The sequence below is a fragment of the Quercus robur genome, chromosome 4, assembly GCF_932294415.1.
Source record: "Quercus robur chromosome 4, dhQueRobu3.1, whole genome shotgun sequence".
In the NCBI taxonomy this organism is placed as follows: Eukaryota; Viridiplantae; Streptophyta; class Magnoliopsida; order Fagales; family Fagaceae; genus Quercus; species Quercus robur.
This window is the reverse complement of record NC_065537.1, coordinates 16,272,029-16,297,042: the sequence shown is the minus strand read 5'-3', so window position 1 is coordinate 16,297,042 and position 25,014 is coordinate 16,272,029. Positions and strand designations below refer to the sequence as shown.

At 36.5% G+C, this 25,014-nt stretch overlaps 1 protein-coding gene across 2 annotated transcripts; it reads right to left on the bottom strand.

Moving 5' to 3' along the window:
- Positions 1–400: 400 nt before the first annotated feature.
- Positions 401–12,301, bottom strand: LOC126720693 (uncharacterized). Of its 2 annotated transcripts, none has more exons than XM_050423443.1 (6): positions 12,127–12,301; positions 10,590–10,684; positions 3,473–3,734; positions 3,178–3,374; positions 1,652–1,839; positions 401–1,182 (listed from the first exon to the last, which is right to left on the bottom strand). In XM_050423443.1, exons 1-6 carry the CDS (start codon positions 12,127–12,129, stop codon positions 896–898), a joined length of 1,032 nt encoding a protein of 343 aa, XP_050279400.1. In that variant the 5' UTR covers positions 12,130–12,301; the 3' UTR covers positions 401–895. The 2 variants fall into 2 exon arrangements, with proteins under 2 accessions (XP_050279400.1, XP_050279401.1); XM_050423444.1 differs by lacking the exon at positions 12,127–12,301 and adding an exon at positions 11,868–11,991.
- Positions 12,302–25,014: the final 12,713 nt, after the last annotated feature.

Here is a 25,014-nt window from a genome sequence, read left to right as displayed (position 1 = left end):
AAACTGAGGTTTTAAAGAGATGTATATCCACTGTTCAAAAAAAAAAAAACCTCAATGCATCACATATCATAGAATGGTCCAAACAGGCATTGCTACTTGCTACAGCTAGAAGAACTGAGTCTACCATATCCACCAAACACCACCAATGGCCACAGTTGTCATCGACATCACCACATCCTTCAAAGCTTTGCTTTCTTGAAATTAATTTCTAAGGATTGTATGTTGAAAGTTTATTTTATTCTTCTCTTCCTTTCTTGAAATTGATTCACCATTACTTGTTCTCTATTAAGTAATTTGTTTTACAATCAGTCTTTTCTGTGATGGGGTTGTCTTACTCCACATGAAAGAGCAGTTCAGCTTAATACAATTTCCTGGTAATTTGAATCTTTATCTTTGAATATAGTAGAGAAGAAAAATTCCATACCATATATCAAAAATGTTTTACATGCTGCTATTCACTTCAATTCAGCAGAAGGAAAACCCCACATATCACAAAACACTAAAAGCAAACCCCCAAATCTGCTTATGATGAGGTGTTTGGACTCTTTGAGCACCTGACCAAGCATGGACACATGTAATCCCCCATCCCTGGGTCTAACTAGAGATCAATCAAGATGATGATATCTGGCACTATTGAGATCTCATACAATACTTTCATCTGAATACACTATCCAGGAGTTGCACTTGCAGCAGTGTCTAATAAAGAATTGAATCACCAACTTGCTCAACTTTGTGTTCCATTACACAGTCCAATCCCAACAAAAAAAATGATTTTTTACCCCAGTAGGATTTCAAGCTAAGCATCCTCCTGTTCTAACCAAAAAAAAAAAATTCAACATAGACAAGACTTAGTGTGGTCAAAGCCTTGAGTTCATACTTACATGTCTACAACAAACTATTTTGTTTTCTTCAGCACGTTAGAGGATAGAAACTCAGCATCATCTCGGATAAAACTCCACCAAATGTAGGTTAGGGGGATAGTAGTAGCATGCCAAAGAGCATGAGCATCCAGAAACCCCTGATATGGAGGGAAATCATATATTTCTAGGAGCATTGCAAGGGCACCAGCTACAACCACCACCCACAGCTTCCAGCGAGAAGGATGGTGGGTGACGCCAGCCCAAATTGCCCAAAGGAGAAGCTGGGCCACAACCATGACAACACACACTTTCATGTTCCACCCTGCCAAGTGTTGAATAAAAGTGTCAAGGTCACAACAAAAAGTCAAAACCATATGTCACAGGGAAAATAAAAAAATAAAAACAGGAAATGAATGTTAAAAGTGCACTTCATTCATACGCTCTCTCTCTCTCCCTCTTTCCCCACACCATGTGTGCTATAAATTTGATTACTACAAAGGAGGTACTAGAAGCACCCTTTGCCCTTGTAAAGGGACAACAGTAGCTAAAACCCAGTAGGAATATGTCATTTCCACTATAAACTTACCATCAGACTTAAGCCTAGTTAAACAGCTAAGAAGGATGTGTGAAATCAGTTGTCGAGAAAAACTACAAGTGATGAGCAATTATATACTGATATCTCAAGGTAAACAAATATCTTTCAGGAAGATAAAATTATATGAAGAAATGGTGTTTGTTAAAATTTAACTTTAATGCCCAGAAGATGGGCATGTAAAAGATAGTGATGATACCATAGTCTAGGGTATAAAAGTTGAGGTACAATATGTGGGTGGTCACAAAAGCAAGCAGTGGAGCAGTAACCATGACTCTGGCAGCTTCATTCCTCACATTGAAGCTTCTTAGGATGGCCAGAATGAGGGAGTACCCAAGTAATGCCACTGCAGATGAGTAGTCCAGTTTCTCTGTCAAATCCACATCCCTGCAGTTAAACAGAACCTTAATAATAGTCAGTGATTATATGGAAAAAGAAAAAGAGAGAAAGCAAAGCAAAAAACCCGAAAACCTACACCACTGCATGTTGTTGATGTAAAGCCTGGCTGCCATTTTGTCTATGGTAGGTGAGTAGGGAAATTAGTGAAGTTTCTTTTACGTTCCTCTTCTCTTATGAGTGATCAAACATTTGATACAAAGTTACAAACCCTCTCAATGATATTTGCTCAATTTTCTTTTGGAAAATCTAACAGCAAGTTATAAATGTCACTTGAAAAAAAAAACCCAATATAAGTTATTACCCTGACCAAGGGTAGCTTTCTTCTCATGGTCAGCTTCTCTAGGTAAGATTCTTACAACTGATAACCATCGCAAAAGGCGTATTGTTGTTATTGATTGGTGCTACATGTGTAAGAGGTGTGGAGAGTCAGTGGATCATCTTCTGCTTCATTGTCCTTTAGCCTGGGAGTTGTGGTCAGTGGTGTTTTGTTTGTTTGGGCTGCATTGGGTTATGCCTCTTAAGGTTATTGAGTTGTTTGAATCTTGGCAAGGTAAATTTGGGCGGCATCGCAATATAGATTTTTGGAGACTTGTGCCGCACTGCTTGATGTGGTGTATTTGGAGGGAAAGAAATGCTCGCTGTTTTGAGGGATGTGAACGGTCCTTGCTAGAGATTAAGTCTTTTTTCTTACACACTCTCCTTGGTTGGAGTGTGGCTCTGTCGCATTTTTCTTGTTTTTCTCTTCCTCTTTTACTTGATCATTGTAACTTGGGTTTTTGATTTTTGCCCCCAAAGTACATTCCCAATGTACTTGGGTTGGTTTCTTTTTTTTTGTTTATTAATAAAATTTTTAGTTATCTATCAAAAAAAAAAAAAAAAAAAAGTTCTTACCCTGACAATATTATATACTGCATCCATCTTTCTAGCATTACCATCATGAATATATGGCAATTTAATGAGCGAACTCCTACAGTTCTATTCTAGAAGCTTTGACAAGGTAGGCACATCAGATTTATGTAGGACTGACAGTGATGTCTTTAATACATGTCACTTTGATGTATAACAGTTATGGTGGTCATCCCAACTCAACCAAGTTTTATTTCTGCATTGACTACTGAAAGCCTCAATAAAGTAAAAATATCTAGACAGATTATCCAGGTAGCTAGGAATTCATCATCCTACTTCAAGGGTGGCTAAGCCAGAAAATCCTTCCCAGTGTGATTGAACAGGAAAGCAAAACACACGCAGGAATGTATTTATTTTAGGAATATATAAAAAATAAACAAAAAGAAGAGAGAAAAGAAAATGAAGACCGAAAGTGCTTACCGACTATGGAAAACAGCACTCCAAAACCAGGAGTTCAGCGACAAAAGCCCATAGATATGCCACAAACTGGCATATTCATAGTATGCCTTCTTATCTTGTTTCAGAGGCAACTTATAGTACAGAAGGATGAAAAAGGATAGCCAGCCATGAAAATGCATTGCAAGGTTGAGTGCAGAGAAAGCTACAGAAAGAGGCTCCTAATTGATTGTGTAACATGTCAACATACAACTTGAATAACGTCTAAAACCAAACCCATAGAAGATATATTAATTAAATAAGTACTCTGAAAGCAAACCTGAATCCCATATACACGCTTGAATGGCCATTTACCATGATACTTGACAGGGCCATTACCAGATGCTTCTCGTTCTTTCTCTCTGTCAAGCATACAATAGTACCGGCAATCACTTTGGCAATCCCATTGTTTCCACCTCATGTACAAGGGTTCTTGCATGTACCATGGACCCTCAATGGAGACACCTTCTGAAGAGAACTTGCATTGTGGAAAGCATCTTTGCCCAATACATCCAGTTTCTTCACATTTTTTCACACAAGCTCTAAATATCAAATAAAAAAAAATAAAAAATTATATATCAGTTGCATAGGTAGAAAAGGGAAAATTTGTCTATAATATAACAATCATAATGTAAAGAGCCAGTTATCTTTATAATAACTCATACTCAAGGCAGTTGTACAACTTAACTGTAGAGCAATGAAAAATTATAAACATCTAAAGAGTGGAAGAAAAAAAAACCATAGAAACACTTCAATGCTTCAGCATCTCATTTATATTGCTGATCAGAAGTAGTATTAAGTATTAATAATAATATACATTTGAAATAATCCAGAAATAAAGGCTAGTAGATAGTCTGTTTTGAAATATGTGAACTGGCTCTCAATATGAAAGATTATTGAAAGAAGCTATTTACAACACATGGCCATTGGAACAATAATGCAAGATAAGAAGGAAATCTGCTAAAATAACCAGGATATCAATTACCATCTAGCAGGCTTCTGCTCAACAGGTAACAAATGGTTTGGATACATTACACTTAGTTAGAAGTATGTGGTTAAATGATTAAATTTACCATATCCCAAAAACTTAAAAATTGTCTTCAGGACCTCCTGTTCTGATATTGTGTTAAATTACCAATTGTCCCAAAAGTTTAAGCTATTAGGAAATGATATATTTAATCATTTTTTTAATAAGTATAAATTTAAGCTACATTTGGATTCGGCTGAAACTGAAACGTGCGTCTGCGTTTTTCCTTTTTTTTTTTTCACGCATTTTTGAGATTGCGGCTACTGTTCATGCACTGTTCAATGAACAGTAGCTGCAAAGTTGGACTTTTCAAACTTTTTTCAGCCAATCAATGCACATCGTGTACTGTTCACGGACCTACAAATTTCACTTTTCAGCAACTTTTTCATTAAAAATGGGTCTCACAGTACTATTTACACATTTAAAAATTATTTTGCTACAGTATTTTTCAGTTTTCAGTTTCAGTTTTCAGTTTTCAGTTTTCAGCTGTATCTAAACGGACCCTTAATCATTTAACCACATAATTCTAACAAACTTAAAGAAAAGTTTTATGTTTTTAAAAACAAGGATAGAGTTAACAAAAGAGTTCTATAAAGCATAGATAGAAAAAAAGGACAGAAACAATAATTAGTCTTAATGTTAGAAAAAAAATAAATTGTCATGAAGAATAGCAATTGTTAATGAAATGCATGAAGAATAGCAATTGTTAATGAAATGCTCAGATGCTCATGATATGTGAGGAACACCATCTATCAGTTTGATGCTCATGATATGTGAGGAACACCATCTATCAGTTTGATGCCATGCTCAAGTGTGGGGTGGAAAAGAACTTTGCTAAATCTGCACAGCCATTTTCCCTAAACTGATCTGACCTTGTGTCTGAATGCGGATTCACAAGTATATCAAACTCAGACAGTCAAAAAAAAAAATGTATGAAATTGTTTTTTCTATAATACAGTAGCACACTGTAAACACATTCCGGTTTGCATTGCTCAAGAATCCTAAAATGGTATAAGCACCTTGCAATCAGAATTTGAAAAAATTTTTGGTTATAAAACCATTCTTAATATCACATAGAAGTTGATATTTCTGGCCAATAAAAATGGCCAGGGTGAGCTTATGGATTCCAAACCCATTGGGTGCACATGTGATTAAAAGAAGAAAAAAAAATGATATTTCTCATTGAGGATTGCAATTAATGCTTTCTAGATAAATGTTAGAGTCAAGGAAGAAATCTGGTGGTAATATATGAGGGATGATGCTTCAGTCAGAATTTTCTGCAGTTAATCCTTGCATGCATGTGTGAATGGTTACTGTGTTTGGACCCGATTACTGATGTGGGGTGCTACTTGTAGGGCATGGGAGGTCTTGGCAAATTAGAGGTTTCGAAATGGGTATTGAGAAAAACTGATCGTTCAGTGAGTATCTTGGGGTGCCAATTGATGGATAGCTTTGATAGAGAGCCAAAAGGGAATTACAGACAGGTTTAAGAATTAATTTGGGGAAATCAGAGTTGGTATCAGTTGGGGAGGTACATAATTTGGATGTGTTGGTGGGGCTGTTGGGTTGTAAGCATTCTTCCCTTCCTTTGAAATATTTGGGACTTCCTCTGGGCGTTAAATTTAAGGAGTAGTCAATCTGGAATCCTATATTAGAGAAGATGGAGAGAAGACTATTAGGATGGAAGAGACTTTATTTATCTAAGGGGGGTAAGGTAACTCTTATTAAAAGTACCCTCTCCTCCTTACCTACTTATTTCATTTCCATTCTTCCTATACTTGGAAAGGTTGCTAATCGCATTGAGAAATTATGGAGAGATTTTCTTTGGAGTGGTATTAGTGGTGATTCTAAATTACATTTGGTGAAACGGGCTAAGGTTTGTAAGCCAATACAGGTTTGGGGGTTAGGTATAAGACGATTGAGAAGTTTTAACTCTGCTTGGTTGGGCAAGTGGCTGTGGAGGAATGGTTTAGAGACAGATGCGTTATGGAGGAGGGTTATAGAGGCAAAATATGGGAATGTTTAGAGTGGTTAGTGCACAAAAAAGGTGACTAGTGCGTACGGTGTTAGCCTTTGGAGGTTTATTAGAAGTGGCTGGTTGAACTTCTATAAACTCCTACAGTATGATGTGGGTGATGGTAATAGAGTGAAGTTTTCTCAAAGAGACTTTTCCAGAACTTTATTGTCTCAATAGGACAAAGGACTCTTTGGTGGCGGAGGTTATGTGTTGGGCTAGTGGGAGGATTCATTGGAATTTTCATCTTCGTCATCCACCGCAAGATTGGGAGGAAGAATCTTTTGATCGATTTATGGACGCTGTTTATTCTTTGAAAGTGCTGGGGGTTGGTCCTGATAAAGTTTGTTGGAAGCTAGCAAGGAGTGGAGGTTTTGAGATTGGAGGTTTTTATCTTTTTTTCTACCCTTATACTCTCTCTTTTCCTTGGAGGTTGGTGTGGCAATCAAAGGTTCCCCTAAGGGCGGCTTTCTTTTCATGGTTAGCTTCTTTAGGTAAGATTCTTACTACTGATAACCTTTGCAAAAGGCATATCATTGTTCTCTATTGGTGTTATATGTGTAAGAGATGTGGCAAGTCGTTGGATCATCTTCTGCTTCATTGCCTTGCAGCTTTTGAGCTGTAGTCTTTGGTGTTTTGTTTGTTTGGACTTCATTGGGTTATGCCACATAAGGTAATTTAGCTGTTTGAGTCTAGGCAAGGTAAATTCGAGCGACATCACAATATAGATTTTTGAAGACTTGTGCCACATTGCTTGATGTGGTGTATTTGGAGTGAAAGAAATGCTAGATTCTTTGAGGGATGCGAATTGTCCTTGTTAGAGATTAAGTCTTCTTTCTTTCATACTCTACTCAGATGAAGTATGACTCTGTCGCATTTTTCTTGTTTTTCCCTTATTGTTTTACTTGATCATTGTAATTTTGGTTCTTGATTTTTGCTCCCATAGTACATCCCCAATGTACGTGGGTTGGCTCTTTTTTCTTAATAAAATTTTTCGTGACCTATCAAGAAAAAAAAAAAAGGAAAGGCAAAAAATCTCAAGTTCTTCCACAAAAGGATTGAGGGAGCTTACGATCCCATTACCATCAGTATACTATGATGCTAGGAGTGAACCAGCAAGATATCAGAAAGCAAAAGGTGAGCAGGGCTAATACAGTTTCATTAATGAAGATGAAGATCATCAGTTAGAATGTTAGGGGTTGAATCACCCTCAGAAGAGAGAAACTCTTTGTGAGATTGGAAGGGAGATATCATTTGCTTGCAGGAAACCATGTTTGATAGTGTGTCAGATGGTTTGGTGGGGAGTATTTGGGGAGGCCCTTTTGTAGAGTGGGAGGAACTAGGGGACAATGGAACTGCAGGAGGGATCCTTGTGTTATGAGAAAGACGAGTTTTGGGAAACAGGGCTCCTGGCAGGGACCTTATTCTATCTTTTGTCTCTTTTATAATGTAGAAGATGGCTTTGATTGGTTATTTACTGGAGTTCATGGTCCCAATGATACTTTAAAAAAAAAAAAAAAAAAAAAACACACACACACACAAACAAAAAAAGAGAATATGGTCCCAACAATAATAGGGAGAGGAGGCAATCTTGGTTCAAGCTGAAAGAGGTAGCATATAATGTTGGTGCCCCTTGTTGCTTAGCTGGAGATTTTCACATTGTACAATTTCCTAGTGAGAGGAATGGAGCTGATAGATGTACAACTACTATGCTGGAATTTTCAGGTTTTATTGGTGAGATGAATATAGTGGATTTATCTTTAAAAGGAGGCATACATAGTTGGTCCCATAACCAGGAAAGACCATCTATGCCTTGTACTGATAGATTCTTGATCTCAATTGAGTGGAAAGAACATTTAGTGATGATTTTCAAAGATTGTTACCAAGAGCTACCTTGGGTCATAGCCCTTTGCTGTTGGATTTGTTAGAAATATGGTTAAGTGAATAAACCATAATTCTAACAGGATTGAAGTGGTCTTCTCAGGGGAAAGGGGCCCCTCCACTTTAAGAACATGTGGCTGAAAGATGGAAATTTTTTTAGATTCAGTTCGAACATAGTGGGAGTGTTACAGTTTTCAAGGCTTGCCTTGCTTTGTGCTAACTAAAAATTTATGGGCTTTTAAGGATGATCTTCAAGAGTGGAATGGAGAAGCCCTTGAAAATGTGGAAAAGAAGAATTTTTTGGAAGAACTAAGACCACTGGATAGGAAGGAAAAGAGGGAAATGCTATCAATGGAGAACAGAATGAACATGCAGGATTTAAAATCTAAACTAGCAAGGGTGGCACGTTTAGAGGAAATCAATTGGTGATAGAAGTCTAGGGCGCAATGGCTGCAGGAAGGGGACTCCAATATGCGGTTATTTCACTGCTTGACGAACTCACATAGAAGGGTCGACTTTGTAGTTGAGGTTGAGGTTGGTGGTGTAGACTAATGGATACAAGGCAAAGAAGGGTTATTCTTCAAGAAAACAGGTTCCATAATTTTACTGGCAGCACCTGTTTCTTTCTTCAAACATCAATAGAGTACTCACTCTTTCTTCATATTCTCTTCATCCAGTCCAATGAACAGTTCTAAACTGTCATACGAAATCTAAGTACCTAACTGGCAACTTGGCAGTCTTCCAAGAGAACCACACAACTTATTACTAGCACATAATTTTTGTAAGTTACATGATTCAAGTCACTTCAGAAGATTTCATTTGTCCTCAAAGAGAACAGCAAAGTCCATCTTCAAATGAGGATTAAAAAACAAAACAAGAAAGAGTGGAACAAATAAAGAAAATAAAATGTCCACAACATTAAAGAGAAATCAATTGTCCCACCTTCCACTACAAATGCTTCAAACAAGAAACCCACAAATTTCTTCAAAGAAAGCACAGGAAATAGTTTACCAACTTTTTCAAGGATTTTAGAGAATCAGAACCGATTTGGAGGCAATGAACATTCATATCTATACCCAAGTACTAAAGCTAAACTATTCATCAAGGATTGGCAATAGCCGGAGAGTGAACAGGGGAAGCAATCAGGGGATCAGATTTATACGTTTCTAGTCAGTACAGACAAAATTCATTCTCCTATTCCTCTTATTATTATTTTTTATTAAATTATCAGAAACTATGGAGATAGTGTATATTCCTTGAGCGTTCTGTGTATAAAAGCAAATCACTTAGAAATTGATAGATTTTGAAACACAAAAGGCAGAGGACACATCATCTGAACAAACTAGCTTCTCCTAATTGTATCTGCACAAACTAAAATGCAACCATGCACAAGTAACCATTGAAATTGTTTGAGTTGGCTCTAGCCAATCACCCCCCACCCCCCCACCACCTGTCTTGCAATGACGAATAAGCCAGTTATTAGTTAGATATAGATTGAAGCTGAATATACATATTTTCATAAAAGCAACCACTAACTTGACATCCTAATAAGACATTTAAATCTAAAAAGTAAATGCATCACTCCACTTAAAGTTTGCTTAGCCTCAGTAAATGGTTTGCATGATTCTTCAAATATAATTATAATTGAAACTTGAAACCAGTTGCAAGATTAGCAATTGTGGATGCCTATAGTAAGACAGTTAAAACTAAAAAGTAAATGCATCACTCCACTTAAAGTTTGTTTAGCCTCAGTAAATGGTATGCATGATTCTTCAAATAAGTAAATTATCAACGGGGAAAATATTCTTCAAATAAGTATAATTGATACTTGAAACCAGTTGCAAGATTAGTAATCATGGACGCATATTACATCCTCTCCTCCCACAACCCCCCCCCCCCCCCCCAAAAAAAAAAAAAAAAAAAAGAAAGAAAGAAAGAAGTGGATACACTTTGATCAAATCCCAATGCATCTTTTTGTTCTTCACTCAGTAAGGTCGATCATTTAATGCGGTTAACAATTCGATTTATGTCACTACCTTTCATGAAATAGAGGAAGAGCTAATCTTTGTAATTAAGCAAAAATGGAATATTTAAGTGTCTGGGATAGTTTTCTTGCATCTTTCCATTACTAGAGTTAATTTATTCCATAAAAGATGCTTGGTCTCCCCATGCTCTATTTAGTTGGCAATCAAGCCAACCAATACTTGAGTTTTTAGCAATTTCCTAAAAATTTGAGTCATCTGGTTGGAGAAGGGTCAGGCCAGATGTTCTGAAGGATTGATGACAGCATGTGAGAATATCAACCCTGTTATTCTGATTAAATCTAGAGAATAACATGGTTAAGGACATAGGCATGGACGAAATGCACAAAAACAAGGGCACGGTTGCATGTAAGGGGGGAACTCTTACATTGGAGCTCAGCAAGCACCATTATACCTTCAAAAAAGTTTTAGGAGAAAATGGAAGCAAAATTACCTATAACGTGGATCGGCATCACCTGCGCTAGCATCTAAAACTCCAAGAAGACATGAAAGCACCACAATGAAAGCAATCCAATAGCGAGTGATCATCTGATTGAAAAATGACTCAAAAACTAAAAGTTAGAATTAGGTCTACCAAAAGATGATACAGAATTTTATGTTGGAACATAATAGTATCATTCATTTCATCAAAACAAACACTTTAGCTTCCACTGCTGGAAAACAACAGGGAGTATACTATAGGTACATCCACAATTAAATTCTAAAATTGCAATGATCAACCAAATCCAAAAAGATTAGGGAAAAAAAAAAAAAAAAAAAAAACTGGGTGCAACCATCCATTCAAATAAGGTTCGAAGAAACATCAACTTCAGATCCAACATATTCCGTACGCAGCCCTCAAAACACCAACTTCGAAGAAACATTCACCCTATTAACATATCTATCAATTAAAACCTAAATGTTCCTCAATCTGTATAGTAGATATTCTTTAAAGAAGATACAACATCATCTTCTCCAATCATCATCCTCCTGTTATTATCACCCTTTACAGGCTTAACAGCTCCCCTTAAAACTTTCAAAACCACTTACCTTAGAGGGCATCATAAATAACAATTAAATGCTTCAACAGTTAAACCAAAATCATCACTGTTCTATGGTGCTGAATCTCAAATTTAGGTAACTCAACATCATATAAAACACGGTTAAACTAAAGTACAAGTCTTTAGGTGTTGTACCTTAGGTTCCCCAATTAAATCCAACTATGCGGTTGCTTTTGACCAATGAATTACACAGTTGAATATATTTAATTTTCCTTGTAAAAGATTATACCCTTTTTGCTGCATTGCTAAATAGATTCAATTGGGAAACCTAACCTAAGGAACTGTCCCTAAGTTTTATTGCTATCCACTGGACAAGCAATGTGCCCCAAATCTATTAAAGAAATCAAATGACCAAAGCTCATAGACAAAGCAAAGAGACACCTTTATAAGTGAAGAACATGAACTTCAATAGCAGCTTAAATTGCAAGTGCCTACTTACATATTTATTTTATCTACATCGAATCTTTGTGCTTATTTTCACTTATCATCATCACAAGAATTCAAGAACAATGACACAAATACAGATACAGTTCTCATTTCCCAGTTGATAACTAATAAGATCCTATGGTCCTGGCCTTACTTCAAGACCAAATAAAGATTCATATGAAAATTAAACATGAAGCACAAAACTGGGTCATCCAAGAAACAATCAACCGGTCTAAAAAAAATACCCAGAAGCTGAAAAGCCCAGTAAAGTAATAATCTGACCAATAGATGAAGAAAGCTAGTCAACATCAACAAGATGTAAAGAACACCATCAATGATGCACTTTGAAACTCAAAACTTAGAGAGTTTTATATTTGCCTTTACTTTCTAAAGGAAAAGACAAATAAAGATTGTCATTGTTGACTAACATAAATGCAGAATCAAAAAGATCAAAGATTTACACGTGTAAGACCGAATGAGAGAGAGAGAGAAGAGTGTTTTTACCATTTTGCTTGGAAGGGAAAAATTGGCCGATGGAACCTTCAGATTTTCACAAGAATTAAACAGAAATGGCGGAGAGAGAAAGAGAGTGGAGAGAGCGAGAGAGAGAGAGAGAGAGAGAGAGATGAATTGGTGAGAGAAGTGTGAAACACATATCCTCACTTGTTTGAAAGAGGGGAAAAGAATGAAATTGAACCAATTGAAATGTAATATAATATAATTCCTTTTTTTATTTATTGAATTTGTATATATTACTCTTAAAAAGTTGATGGAATAATCCATTTTCATCTTTGACGGATTCAAAATTAAGTCAGCCTATAAGATTGACCAATATGGCAATACCACAGGTTTATTATCTATCTATATTGGTGGAGCTAAAAAATTTAATAATTTAACACCACAAAAAATTATTTTATCTATTTTACTACTTACTTTACAAAACACCTAACATCAGTAATTTTATTTTAGCATTCAATACAATAAAATAATATATCTACTATAATAAACAACTACCACCACCACTAACATTATAAAATAATATATCTTTTAATAAAAAAAATGTTTTTTTTTTACCTTCTTAACTACGGTGCACAGCGATCTTTGGTTGTGCACTGTAGCACAACAACAAAATGATATGGCTTTAACTCCACCAATGCAATAGCTTTTTGTGCCACTTTTGTTATATCTAGTTGCTAAATTTAGAATTTTAACTATATGCCCCCACCAATACAAATCCTCTTATGAGATAATAGTGTTTAAGGAAATTGTGAAGCTGTAGATTACGTGAAAGACGCATGATGTTATGTAGCAAAAGAGAGTAGTAGTGGGTGATGAGTAGTGTAAAATGGTCGTCTATAAAGTGTTTTTTTTTTTTACCTTCTTAACTACGGTGCACAGCGATCTTTGGTTGTGCACTGTAGCACAACAACCAAATGATATGGCTATAACTACACCAATGCAATAACTTTTTGTGCCACTTTTATTATATCTAGTTGCTAAATTTAGAATTTTAACTATATGCCCCCACCAATACAAATGCTCTTATGAGATAATAGTGTTTAAGGAAATTGTGAAGCTGTAGATTGCGTGAAAGACGCATGATGTTATGTAGCAAAAGAGAGTAGTAATGGGTGATGAGTAGTGTAAAATGGTCGTCTATAAAGTGACTGTCATTACTAGGGACGACCGTCATTACTAGGGCCGATCATCATTACTAAGGACGATCGTAAGCACACATTAATGCTCAAATATAAATTCCTCACTTAAATGGTGCAAGTGTAACGGACATATAGCATTTCCAGCCACCAGCTCACATCTGTTACAACTACCTCAAGCTGATCATTACACAGCTGTTACAGAACATTGAATAGGGAAGTTAAATGACTATTAAATGAGCATTTAAGCCTCCAACTCAACCATAACTAATGGATAGCGATAAAACGCTCGTCCATATTGCAAACCATCCATGTTAATGGCGAGTAAAAGTATGGACGAGCATAAATGCATTAGTTCCAGACAGCATTTAATGTCCAAATGATAAATGAGCACAAAGCCGTTACTGTTGTCCAATTATGCACATTTAATGGCCATTACAGATGTTAAAGGGCTAAGGATAAATGGTCATTATTAGGCCATAAATCCTCTAGCTGTGGTACAACGTTAGAAAGGCCAGTAAATTGAGTATTTACTTATACAAAGGCTATATAAAACCAGGAGAGACAAGTAAGGGGGACATGTTGAACACACACACAAATTACTCTACAGATTATAGATTTCTAAAGAGTTTAAGCTAATTTAAGTATCGGAGAGTCCTTGGTAGACTCCAAACCGGTGTCATTATTTGCTTAGTGCTTACTTTGGTACAGGATCTCTAGGTCTTCCATAGTATTAACAAGGAACATAGTGACAAACTCTAGGTCATCCATCGTACTAATGAGGTACATATTGACGAGCTCTAGGTCGTCCATTGTACCGCCGAGGAACATATTGACGAGGTGAAATTCTACTTCATCAGTTTGGTGCCGTCTGTGGGAAACGACAGGCTATCAATCAATAAGCCATTGAATTCTCTACTGACTAAGTTCCTTAGAACTGATGGGCTCTACCACAACTGCGCTGCCGAACCCGATGGTGATGGCTTAGCAAATCCAAGCACTAACAGCCAATGTGCAAGAATTGAAGAAACAAAATGAAGACTTGAAGCGGAGAGTGCGTTCAAATGGCACAAATACGTCACAGTCACGGCGTAATCGCAATGACAATGACAATGAAGCCCATAGTCCAGGAAATAGTAGAAGAGAAACTTCTAAGCACACTGCACAATTGACTCATGGCAATGCTCAGATGATGAAAAACATGAGGAAAAAGTTAGACGAAGTCAAGAATGCCATGAAGGGAAAGACAGCAATAAATCTTGATGGCATGATCAAAAGGACAGACTCACCTTTCACTGCCAATGTTTTGGAGTGCCCCTTACCTCCTAAATTTCGTCTCCCACAGCTGGAGGTTTACATCGGCACTAAGGATCCCCTAGATTACATAGGGGAATCCAAGATGATATTAAACTTCCAGCATACCCTAGACGAGGTAATTTGCAGATCATTCCGAGCAACCCTCAGAGAAGCAGCAAGGGTGTGGTTTAGCAAGCTGCCCACGACATCTATTGTGAACTTTGAGTAGCTGAGCAACTCTTTTTTCCACCATTCATTGGGGGCCGACGCCATAAGATGTCCACCTCATAACTGCTAACTGTGAAGCAACAGGAAGGGGAAACCCTGAGAGAGTATGTAAAACGCTTCAACAAAGCAGTGTTAGAAATTGATGAGGCAAACAATTAGGTGATAACGACGACCTTCCAAGCAGGGTTGAACAATCCTAACCTCGTCTTCTCTCTAGGGAAGACTCCGCCAACTACAATGATAGACCTCTTGTTCAAAGCCCAGAAGTACATGAATGGAGAGGATGCATTAACGACAAATGGAGTAGATGGCAAGTGAAGGATGGAAGAAATCGACGAGCTCCAACACAAAAAGAAGAAGAAGAAGGATCGTTCCCCCAGTCAAAAGAATGACAATGAAAATACGTAGGCTTATACAAGATCAACAAGTATTCCAAAAGAGGAACTTGTTACCTTGAATCACTAAATGGCAAACAGTTACCTCGTCCATGGAATGTAGAGCACTTCAAGAGGTATTATCGCTAGTTAGATGACGTTTTCAATTTTCTTTCATCAAACTGTTCTCTAAGCAGGAATGAATGAGGGGGCATTTTTCCCCACATGAATAAATGTCGTTCTCTTGAAAGATCTGAGAGTACTATTTATCATACAAAAAAAAAAAATTGAAAAGAAAGCCCGTCATTGAAAGTCCAACAAGTAAAACCAAGTACACGATAAAAATCTTGATAAGAATAAAATTGTCACAAAAGTTTCAATTTGGATAAGTAAAATCATAATGACGATCGAATTCTTAAAGCAAGAGTAATTCATATGATTAAATTCGCATGGTTAAAAACCGACAAGTACAATCATAATGACGTTCAAATTCTCAAAGTGAGAGTAAGTCATATGATTAACTTCGCATGGTTAAAAACCGACGAACACAATCATAATGACGATCAAATTCTCAAAGCGAGAGTAAGTCATATGATTAACTTCGCATGGTTAAAAACCGACGAACACAATCATAATGATGATCAAATTCTTAAAGCGAGAGTAAGTCATATGATTAAATTCGCATGGTTAAAAATTGACGAGCACAATCATAATGACAATCAAATTCTCAAAACGAGAGTAAGTCATATGATTAAATTTGCATGGTTAAAAACCAACGAGCAGTTTTTCTAAGAAGGAAAACAAAAATTAAGGTGCACAGAAAGCTCAAGAAAACTTCGCACGTGCAACCAATGAAGAGAAGGCACGTGTTAATCACCTGATGAGAAAGTCGCCTCGCATTAAATGTGATGGGACGAGAATCTCGGAACACGAAGGGGAGATTGAACCACCAAAAACCTTTCATATTCCTATGTTCATCCAAACAAAGGACGACAAAGGAATAAAGGGGGCAATTGACAAGTAGTGTAAAATAGTTGTCTATAAAGTGACCGTCATTACTAAGGACGACCATCATTACTAAGGACGACTCTCATTACTAAGGACAATCGTAAGCACATATTAATGCTCAGATATAAATTCCTCACTTAAATGGAGCAAGTGTAATAGACGTAAAACCTTTCCAGCCACCAACTCACAGTTGTTACAACTACCTCAAATTGATCATCACATAGCTATTATAGAACATTGAATGGGGAAGTTAAATGACTATTAAATGAGCATTTAAGCCTCCAGCCCAACCATAACTAATGGATAGTGATAAAACACGCATCTATATTGCAAACTATCCATGTTAATGACGAGTAAAAGTATGGACGAGCGTAAACACATTAGTTCCAAATAGCATTTAATGTCCAAATGATAAATGAGCACAGAGCCATTACTACTGTCCAATTATGCGCATTTAATGGCCGTTACAGACGTTAAAGGGCTAAGGATAAATAGTCATTATTAGGCCATAAATCCTCCAGCTGTGGTACAACGTTAGAAGGGCCAGTAAATTTAGCATTTATTCATAAAAAGGCTATATAAAGCCAGGAGAGACAAGTAAGGGGGACATGTTGAACACACACAAATTACTCTACAGATTACAAATTTCTAAAGAGTTTAAGCTAATTTAAGCATTGGAGGGTCTTTGGCAAGCCCCAAACCGGTGTCATTATTTGCTTAGTGCTTACTTTGGTACAAGATCTCCAAGTTGTCCATAGTACTGATGAGGAACATACTAACGAGCTCTAAGTCATCCATCATACTGATGAGGAACATACTGACGAGGTGAAATTCTGCTTCATCAATGGGTGTTTTACCCTTTAAAGGAAGACTAGCAATAGGATTCGACTTGGAAGATAAAAACTATGCTTAAAATGCAATTTTAGAGCATCTCCAACAAGAGACCTAAACACAAAATCCTCTCTATTGTAAAGAGTGAACCTATAAAACATTAAGCATCTCGAACAACTTCTTCCAATTTTTGTTCTGTTTGGAGAGTGAACAATATCTTTTACATTTTACCTACCTACTTTTTTAAATATACTTTTTAACAGACTCTTTATTATTTTTCTGTTTCATTTAAATATTATTTCTTCATTCTTTCTTTAATATTTCTTTATTCTTTTTTTAATCTTTCTTTATTCTTCATCTATTCATTCCCAACTACTATATTTTTCAAATTTCCTACAGTTATATTTTTAAATCTCCCAACAATAAACTATTTGTTGAAGGCCGATATTTTGTCATTAGTCAAGTCCATGCTCTAGTTTTAAAGCTTGGGCTCTTCAAGGCCATAATAGAGTTATGGGTGAGTTGGGTTTGGTTCCACTGCAAAGGATAAATTCGTTTCTCAAAACCAACCTGTGTGCAAACACCAGTTCAAAAATCCAAGAAGGAAAAGTACATATATGTATATGAAGGAACTAAAAGAGTTAGAGAGAAAAATGAATAGTTTAATGGATTTTGTTATTTATTTGTGAAGCCCAAAATATTGGTTCCCAGAGCCACAAGGCCTTCAAATTCGTGGAACCCAAGACACAACAATACATATATATAAATAAAGGAACTAAGAAAAGTTTAAAATAAAGTGAATGCTTCGATGAACTTTATTATTTTCTATGGAACTCGAAATACTGGTTCCTAGAACCACAAGACCTTTAAATCCCAAGTTCCACAAACTTCAACAAACCCTTTAGGATCCACAAGACTTGTGAGACTTGGATGCCTAGATCAATGTAGTTTTCATAAATACAAGTTCTATAAGTATAGATTTTCCTTTCTACAATGCTTCTTTTTCTTAAAGAGTCTAAGGAAAAAGTCCACAAAGCCTATAAATCCCAAACTTCACAAACTTAAGTACGTCCTTGAGACTTTACAAGACATGTGAGATTTAGAACCTTAGATCAGTGTGGAGCCCCCAAGTATTTCTACAAGTTGAAATTTTTCTTCACACAATATTTCTTCCTAAGGTCCTTAACTTGAGCTGGTGTTTCTTGCTTATTTTTCCTGATACTGTGCAGATCTTAGATGCTGAGTCTCTCCCCTTTTCTCTTCTACTTGATGTTCTTCTATAGTGGGTATGGTTCGGTTCCTCGAAACAGTGTAGTCTTTAATCCGCTGGATCAACCATGGCTTCCTGCCATGAATTTGAAGGAGCTTTGTGGGCCTTTTTTCCTCTTTCCACTCTTGTTTTGTTCTTTTGGGAACCCACATCTAAAAGTATTTTAATTATTTTCTCTTCATAAAAAGTTGTAAATCAGATGCCATTTGAGTTCAACAAGGAAATGACTTATTCTTCAAGGTTGAGAAAAAAACATTTTGAAGGTTCCTTAGGTTGGTAGCAACTTCTCTTGTTGGCTCATTTTTTTAAAAAGTAGTATAAATGTTTTTTTTTTTAGATGGGTGAACTCTGAAAGCCTCCCAAGCATCTTTCTCTTTTTACTTTCCCCCTCTGACCGAGGTCCTTCGAATCTTTTCCTACTGAGTAGTCAATTTTTAATTCCAAGGTTTCAATACCTTTTGGAGCACAATGCATCTCCTTCTTTCTTCTTTTACCAAGGAACTCGATCCTAGTGGTTGGTTCCTTGGTAGGCTCCTTTGGACTTGCCCTATTTTTGCTGGACTTTCCAAGGACCCTTTTCGATGACCATTTTCTTGGGTCATTGCACCTTCTTCAAGGCCATTTTCTCTCTTTATTTACTAAAATGCTTTTACCCCATTCTTCATGGTTCTTCAACCTCTTTTACAAGAGTTTCTTTATAGAACAATGCATCCTTTGTATTAACATAAGGCCCATGATCTAGTTCCCCGAGTTGGGCTTGTGATTGTGATTTTTGGGGCATCAACACTATCATATTTTTTAACTCACTCTCAACCCCAATCGAATCTTGTGAAGCACTTATGGCAACAATATAGCGAATCATAAGATCATCTAATTTTAATGTCATGCTTGCATTATTTTTTATGCTGTTAGTCTTTATTGTAATTTGAAATTTCTCTTTATTTATGTTAGTCTTGTGCAAATCCTTTAAAAATTCTATGTAATTTGAAATGAATTAACTCATTAATTTATTCCTAAAAATTCATTAATATTTTTCGTTCTCAAGTTGAACAAATACTTTATTAGACATGAAGTTCAATATAATTTATAAAAATTAGCTAGTATGGTTTAACATCACGGATATTAAGAATTAGTACAAAGCTAATGGGAATTACACAAGATAAGGTACTGATACAAAAGAAGCTTTACATTTTAAAAGTTAATGGAAATTAGCTATAAAGTTGAACATCATCTTGGATATATGTATATAATACAATAAGATAACATTACAACAACAACAAAGTGAGTGATCCAACATATATCCTTAGTTAGTAGGATTATATTGCAACAAAAAACAATTTAAAGCACTCTCTTTTTTTTTTTTTTTTTTGATACTAAATAAAACATCATTCATTCATTAAAGAAAGTAGTTAAACAAAATCTATAGAGTTAAGTTTGGCCGTAGCCTACAATAATGGACTAGGAAGCAAGTAGTGATATGGGCCAAGTACAAAATATCTGCAATAACTTCCTTAGGCACAAAAAGAGAAGTAATGATCAGGCCTTATTGTTGAAGATGTCCAAATCCAAGATGAAGGTTTGCTCGAGCCAATTTGGGTTCCTCCTCTGATTGCATATCTGCACAAGCCTCTTGGTGTTGCAGAGAATTAACATTTTTGAGAATCCCAGCTCCTTGGACTTGAAAATAGCCTCCTTCATAGCTTCTTGAGATGACTGATAGGATGACTTCTTTCCATTGCTCTCCCCACCCCTAAGAATAACAGTACCATCCATTGCTTTCACTTCATAGCCCAACCACTCCTTTTAGTTTTTCTATTTTTGAAAGCTGCTACCATGATGATGACTTGCCATCCCTAGTTAGTAGGCACCTAGTGAGGATGATTTGAAAATTTGAGATGTTGTGATTGATCATTTTGGAATGCTTCCCGATACTTGCAAGCAAGGGATTGTGCTGTTAGCATAACTTCCATTGGGTTTGGAGACTTACCCTGATGAAGAACCTTGTTTCTATGGTTCCAAATAGCCCATAGGATAGTGAATAGGGATTAAAGGAAAAACATTCAATCATTGTCCCTGTTGACATTATGCAGAATGGAAGAAGACAACCAAAAATCAACTGAGTTATGAACTAAATCTAAGGTTCTGACTTCTAGATTGGAGCCATGCCAAATAGCTTTTGCAAAAGGGCAGTTTAAGAATAGATGGTCTATTGATTCTTCCTCCTCATTACACATAAGGCAAAGGTTAGTGATTCTTATACCCCTCTTATTTAGAGTCTCAAAAATAGAAAGGCTCCCATGTAAGATTTTCCAAATAAAAGTCAAAATTTTATAAGGGAGTTTAACTTTCCAGAGAAGGTTCCAAACTGTATGGGGTAATACATGATTTCTTTCTTCTTGCCCCATTAAAGAGCAATGTTTTTGCTGAATCATTGAGTAAGCTTTGCTGACCTTGTATTCTCCTGAGTTAGAGTGTCTCCATAAGAGTTTGTCTTCCAAGCCAATGGTTCTAGGAATAGGGAGTTGTAGGATTCCCTTACTGATGTGAGGCTAGTATAGTTTCCTAATTAGAGTTTGATTCCAAGTTCTTGAGCCCTGATTGATGAGGTCTGCCACTGTACCTCCAAGAAGGTTGTTTCTGATTAGATTATGATTTAAGCATTGGAACCAGTCAGGGTGAGTGAGGGAAATTTGACGACCATCTTCAATCACCCAATGATCCTCTTTCAAAGAGGCTAGACTTGGATTAGCCACATTTCTCTAGATCCATGAGTGATGAGGTTTAGTCTTATGATCTTTTAGGGTAGTCCTAGGGAAGTATTTAGCTTTGTAAGTTTTAGTAATGAAGGAATTTAGGGATTGCTGTAGTCTCCAATATTGCTTAGCTAACAAAGCTTGGTTGATGGTTTTAAACTTTTTCAGACCTAGACCCCCTCTGTTTCTTGGTTGGCAAATGGTGTCCCACTTGATTAGGTGAAGTTTTCTATTTCCAACCTTATGTCCCCACCAAAAAGATCTAGCTATAGCTGTTGCAATTTGTGGAGCCTAGTTGTGTTTGATCCAAATGACGATTTGACTCGAAATAATGTTGTGTGGTTTTTAATGGAAAATTTTCTAAGGCTTAGTCCATGGAGCAGAGGCTTGAGCCGATAGGCCCAAGCAATAGAAAATTTTTTGGCTTGTTATGTAGCCCATTGTGAATCCTGTCGTAGAATATGGAAATCATTGTTTTGGTGATTAGGGTTTCTTGATGTAGTTTTTGAGAGAGAGAAAAATGGTACTGCCGCTCTTTGTATTTTTCCCTAATAATAGTGAAATCCCTGCAACTCTGTGGATGTAGGCAAATTACCGAACCACGTAAATACTGTCTTGTGCATATGTTTATTTTTCTTTGGCATGTGTTTTTCTTTATTTTGTTTCTCACAGGTTTGGAAATTTTGTGTTAATTCTCTACAACTGGTATCAGAGCTTAGGACTAGGTTTGAGTGGGAGTAATGGTAGAGGAAGCAGGAAAGACGTTTGGAATAGAAAAGTTTGATGGCACAAACTTTGGATTTTGGAGGGTGCAAATCAAGGATTATATTTATGGAAAGAAGTTGCATTTGCCGCTTCTAGGGGAAAAACTTGCAACTATGAAGGATGAGGAACGAGCTCTTCTTCACAGATAGGTATTGGGAGTCATCAGGTTAACTCTGTCTAGGTCTGTTGCACACAATGTTGTAAAGGAGAAGATCATAACAGATCTGATGAAGGCTTTGTCTAGTATGTATGAAAAGCTGTCAGCAAATAACAAGATGCATCTGATGAAGAAACTGTTCAATTTGAAGATGGCAGAGAATGTATCAGTAGCACAACATTTGAATGAATTTAACACTATCACAAATCAATTATCGTCTATAAAAATTGATTTTGATGATAAGATCCATGCATTGATCGTTTAGGCTTCTCTGCCAAACAGTTGGGAGGCAACGAGGATGGTAGTAAGCAATTCTACAGGAAAGGAAAAGCTGGAAGTACAATGACATACAAGATTTAATTCTAGTTAAGGAGATTCGCAGAAGAGATGCAGGTGAAACCTCAAGATCTAGTTCTGCCCTAAACCTTAAGACAAGAGGCAGATGTAATGACAGAAATTCAAATCAGGGTAGATCAAAATCCAGAAATTCTAATTGAAACAGAAGTAAATTTAGATCAAACCAACAAGTACAATGATAGAACTGTGGGATTTGGGTCACCTTAAGAGGCAATGTAAAAGTCCTAAGAAAAAGAATGAAAATGATTTTGTCAATGCTGTAACAGAAGAGGTACAGGATGCATTACTTCTAACAGTAGGCAATCCACTTGATGATTAGGTTTTGGACCCAGGAGCTTCGTTTCATACCACTCTACACCAAGAAATCATACAGAACTATGTTACAAGTGATTTTGGTAAGATGTATTTGGCTGATGGTATAGCCTTGGATGTTGTGGCTATGGGTCTGTTTGGTTACTAAAGAAGGTTTGACATATTCTTAACTTGAGGAGGAATCTGATTTCTGTTAAAGAACTTGATGATGAAGGGCATGCAATACTGTTTGTTGGTGGTACTTGGAGGTTACAAAGGGAGTTAGAGTATTGGCCCGTGGAAAGAAGACAGGTACTCTATATATGTCCTTAAGTCCAAGAGACACAATTGCAGTTGTTGAAGCAAGTACTGATACAAGCCTATGACATCACAGACTTGATCACATAAGTGAGAAAAGGATGAAGATGTTGCTATCAAAAGGGAAACAAACAAAATTGAAGTCTGTTGATTTTGACATTTGTGAAAGATGCATCTTAGAAAAGCAGAAAAATGTGAGTTTCTTGAAAATTGGCAGGACACCAAAGGCTAAAAAATTGGAGTTAGTATACATTGATTTGTGGGGGCCTTCTCCGGTTGCATCCCTTGGAGGTTCAAGGTATTACATAACTTTTATTGATGACTTAAGCAGAAAGGTATGGGTTTATTTTCTGAAAAATAAATTTGATGTAATTGAGACTTTTAAGAAGTGGAAGGCTATGGTTGAGACAAAAACAAGTTTAAAAGTAAAATGTTTGAGGTTAGACAATGGAGGAGAGTACATAGATGGAGGGTTTAATGAGTATTGTGTTGCACATGGAATCAAGATGGAGAAGACTATTCCTGGGACACCACAGCAGAACGATGTGGCTGATCGCATGAACAAAACTCTCAATGAGTGTGCTAGGAGTATGAGATTGCATGCTGGATTACTAAAAACTTTCTGTGCTGATGTTGTTAGTACTGCAACTTACCTGATAAACCAAAGACCATTAGTTCCTATGGAGTTCAAACTTCCTGAAGAGGTTTGGAGTGGTAAAGAGGTAAAGTTTTCCTACTTAAAAAGTTTTTTGTTATGTTTCTTATGTTTATATTGATTCTGTAGCTCGTAGTAAACTTGATGCAAAGTCTAAAATATGTTTTTCCATTGGCTATGGTAATCAAAAATTTAGCAATCAGTTTTGGGATGAACAAAACAGAAAAATCATCAGAAGTAGAAATGTGATATTCAATGAACATGTTATGTACAAGGATAGGTCAACTGAAGTGCCAAATGTTTCAGAGATAGATCAAAAGAAATCTAAGTTTGTCAACTTAGATGAATTGATTGAAAGTACTGTCCAGAAAGGGGTGAAGAAGATAAAGAGAATGTAGATTCACAGGTAGATTAGAGTACACCTGTAACTGAAGTTCGTAGATCTTTTAGGACCATTAGACCTCCACAACATTATTCACCTACTCTAAATTATCTCCTGTTGACTGATAGAGGTGAGCTAGAATGTTATGATGAAGCCTTACAGGATGAAAATTCAAGTAAGTGGAAGTCAGCCATGAAGGATGAGATGGATTCCTTGTTGGGGAATCAGACATGGGAATTGATTGAATTGTAGTAGAAAAGAAGGTTTTGCACAACAAGTGGGTATATAGAATAAAGAATAAGCATGATGATAGCAAGCGTTACAAGGCCAGATTAGTTGTCAAAGGGTTCTAGAAGAAGAAGGGCATTGACTACTCAGAAATATTTTCTCTAGTTATGAAGATGTCAACAATTAGACTAGTACTAGGAATGGTAACTACAGAAAATTTACATCTTGAGCAGTTAGATGTGAAGACCGCATTCCTTCATAGTGACTTGGAGGAAGACATTTACATGATTCAACCAGAAGAGTTAATTGTTCAGAGACAAGAGAATCTAGTCTTCAAACTGAGAAAAAGCTTGTATGGCCTAAAACAAGCTCCAAGATAGTGGTACAAGAAATTTGACAGTTTTATGCATAGAATTGAGTTCAAGAGATGTGAAATTGATCACTTTTGCTATGGTAAGTTCTTTGGCAATTCTTACATCATTTTATTGTTGTATGTGGATGATATGCTCATTGCAGGGTCTAGCATTGAGGAGATTAATAATCTCAAGAAACAATTGTCAAAACAGTTTGCAATGAAAGATTTGGGAGTTACAAAGCAAATCCTTGGTATGAGAATCATTAGAGACAAGGCTAATGGTACATTGAAGCTTTCATAGTTAGAGTATGTGAAGAAAATTCTTAATTGGTTCAACATGAATGAAGCTAAACCAGTGAGCACACCCTTGGGTGGTCATTTCAAACTAAGCAAAGAACAATCACCGAAGACAGAAGAAGAAAGGGACCATATAAGCAAGGTGCCCTATGCCTCAGCTATTGGCAGCTTG

Bases quoted from the DNA above. Each gene is read 5' to 3' on its own strand.
- LOC126720693 (XM_050423443.1), bottom strand. The intron at 3,735-10,589 runs GTAATTTTGCTT...TTTGATATTTAG, and splicing joins GATGCCGATCCACGTTATAG to AGCTTGTGTGAAAAAATGTG. The intron at 1,840-3,177 runs GTAAGCACTTTC...GTTTAACTGCAG, and splicing joins AGTGCTGTTTTCCATAGTCG to GGATGTGGATTTGACAGAGA.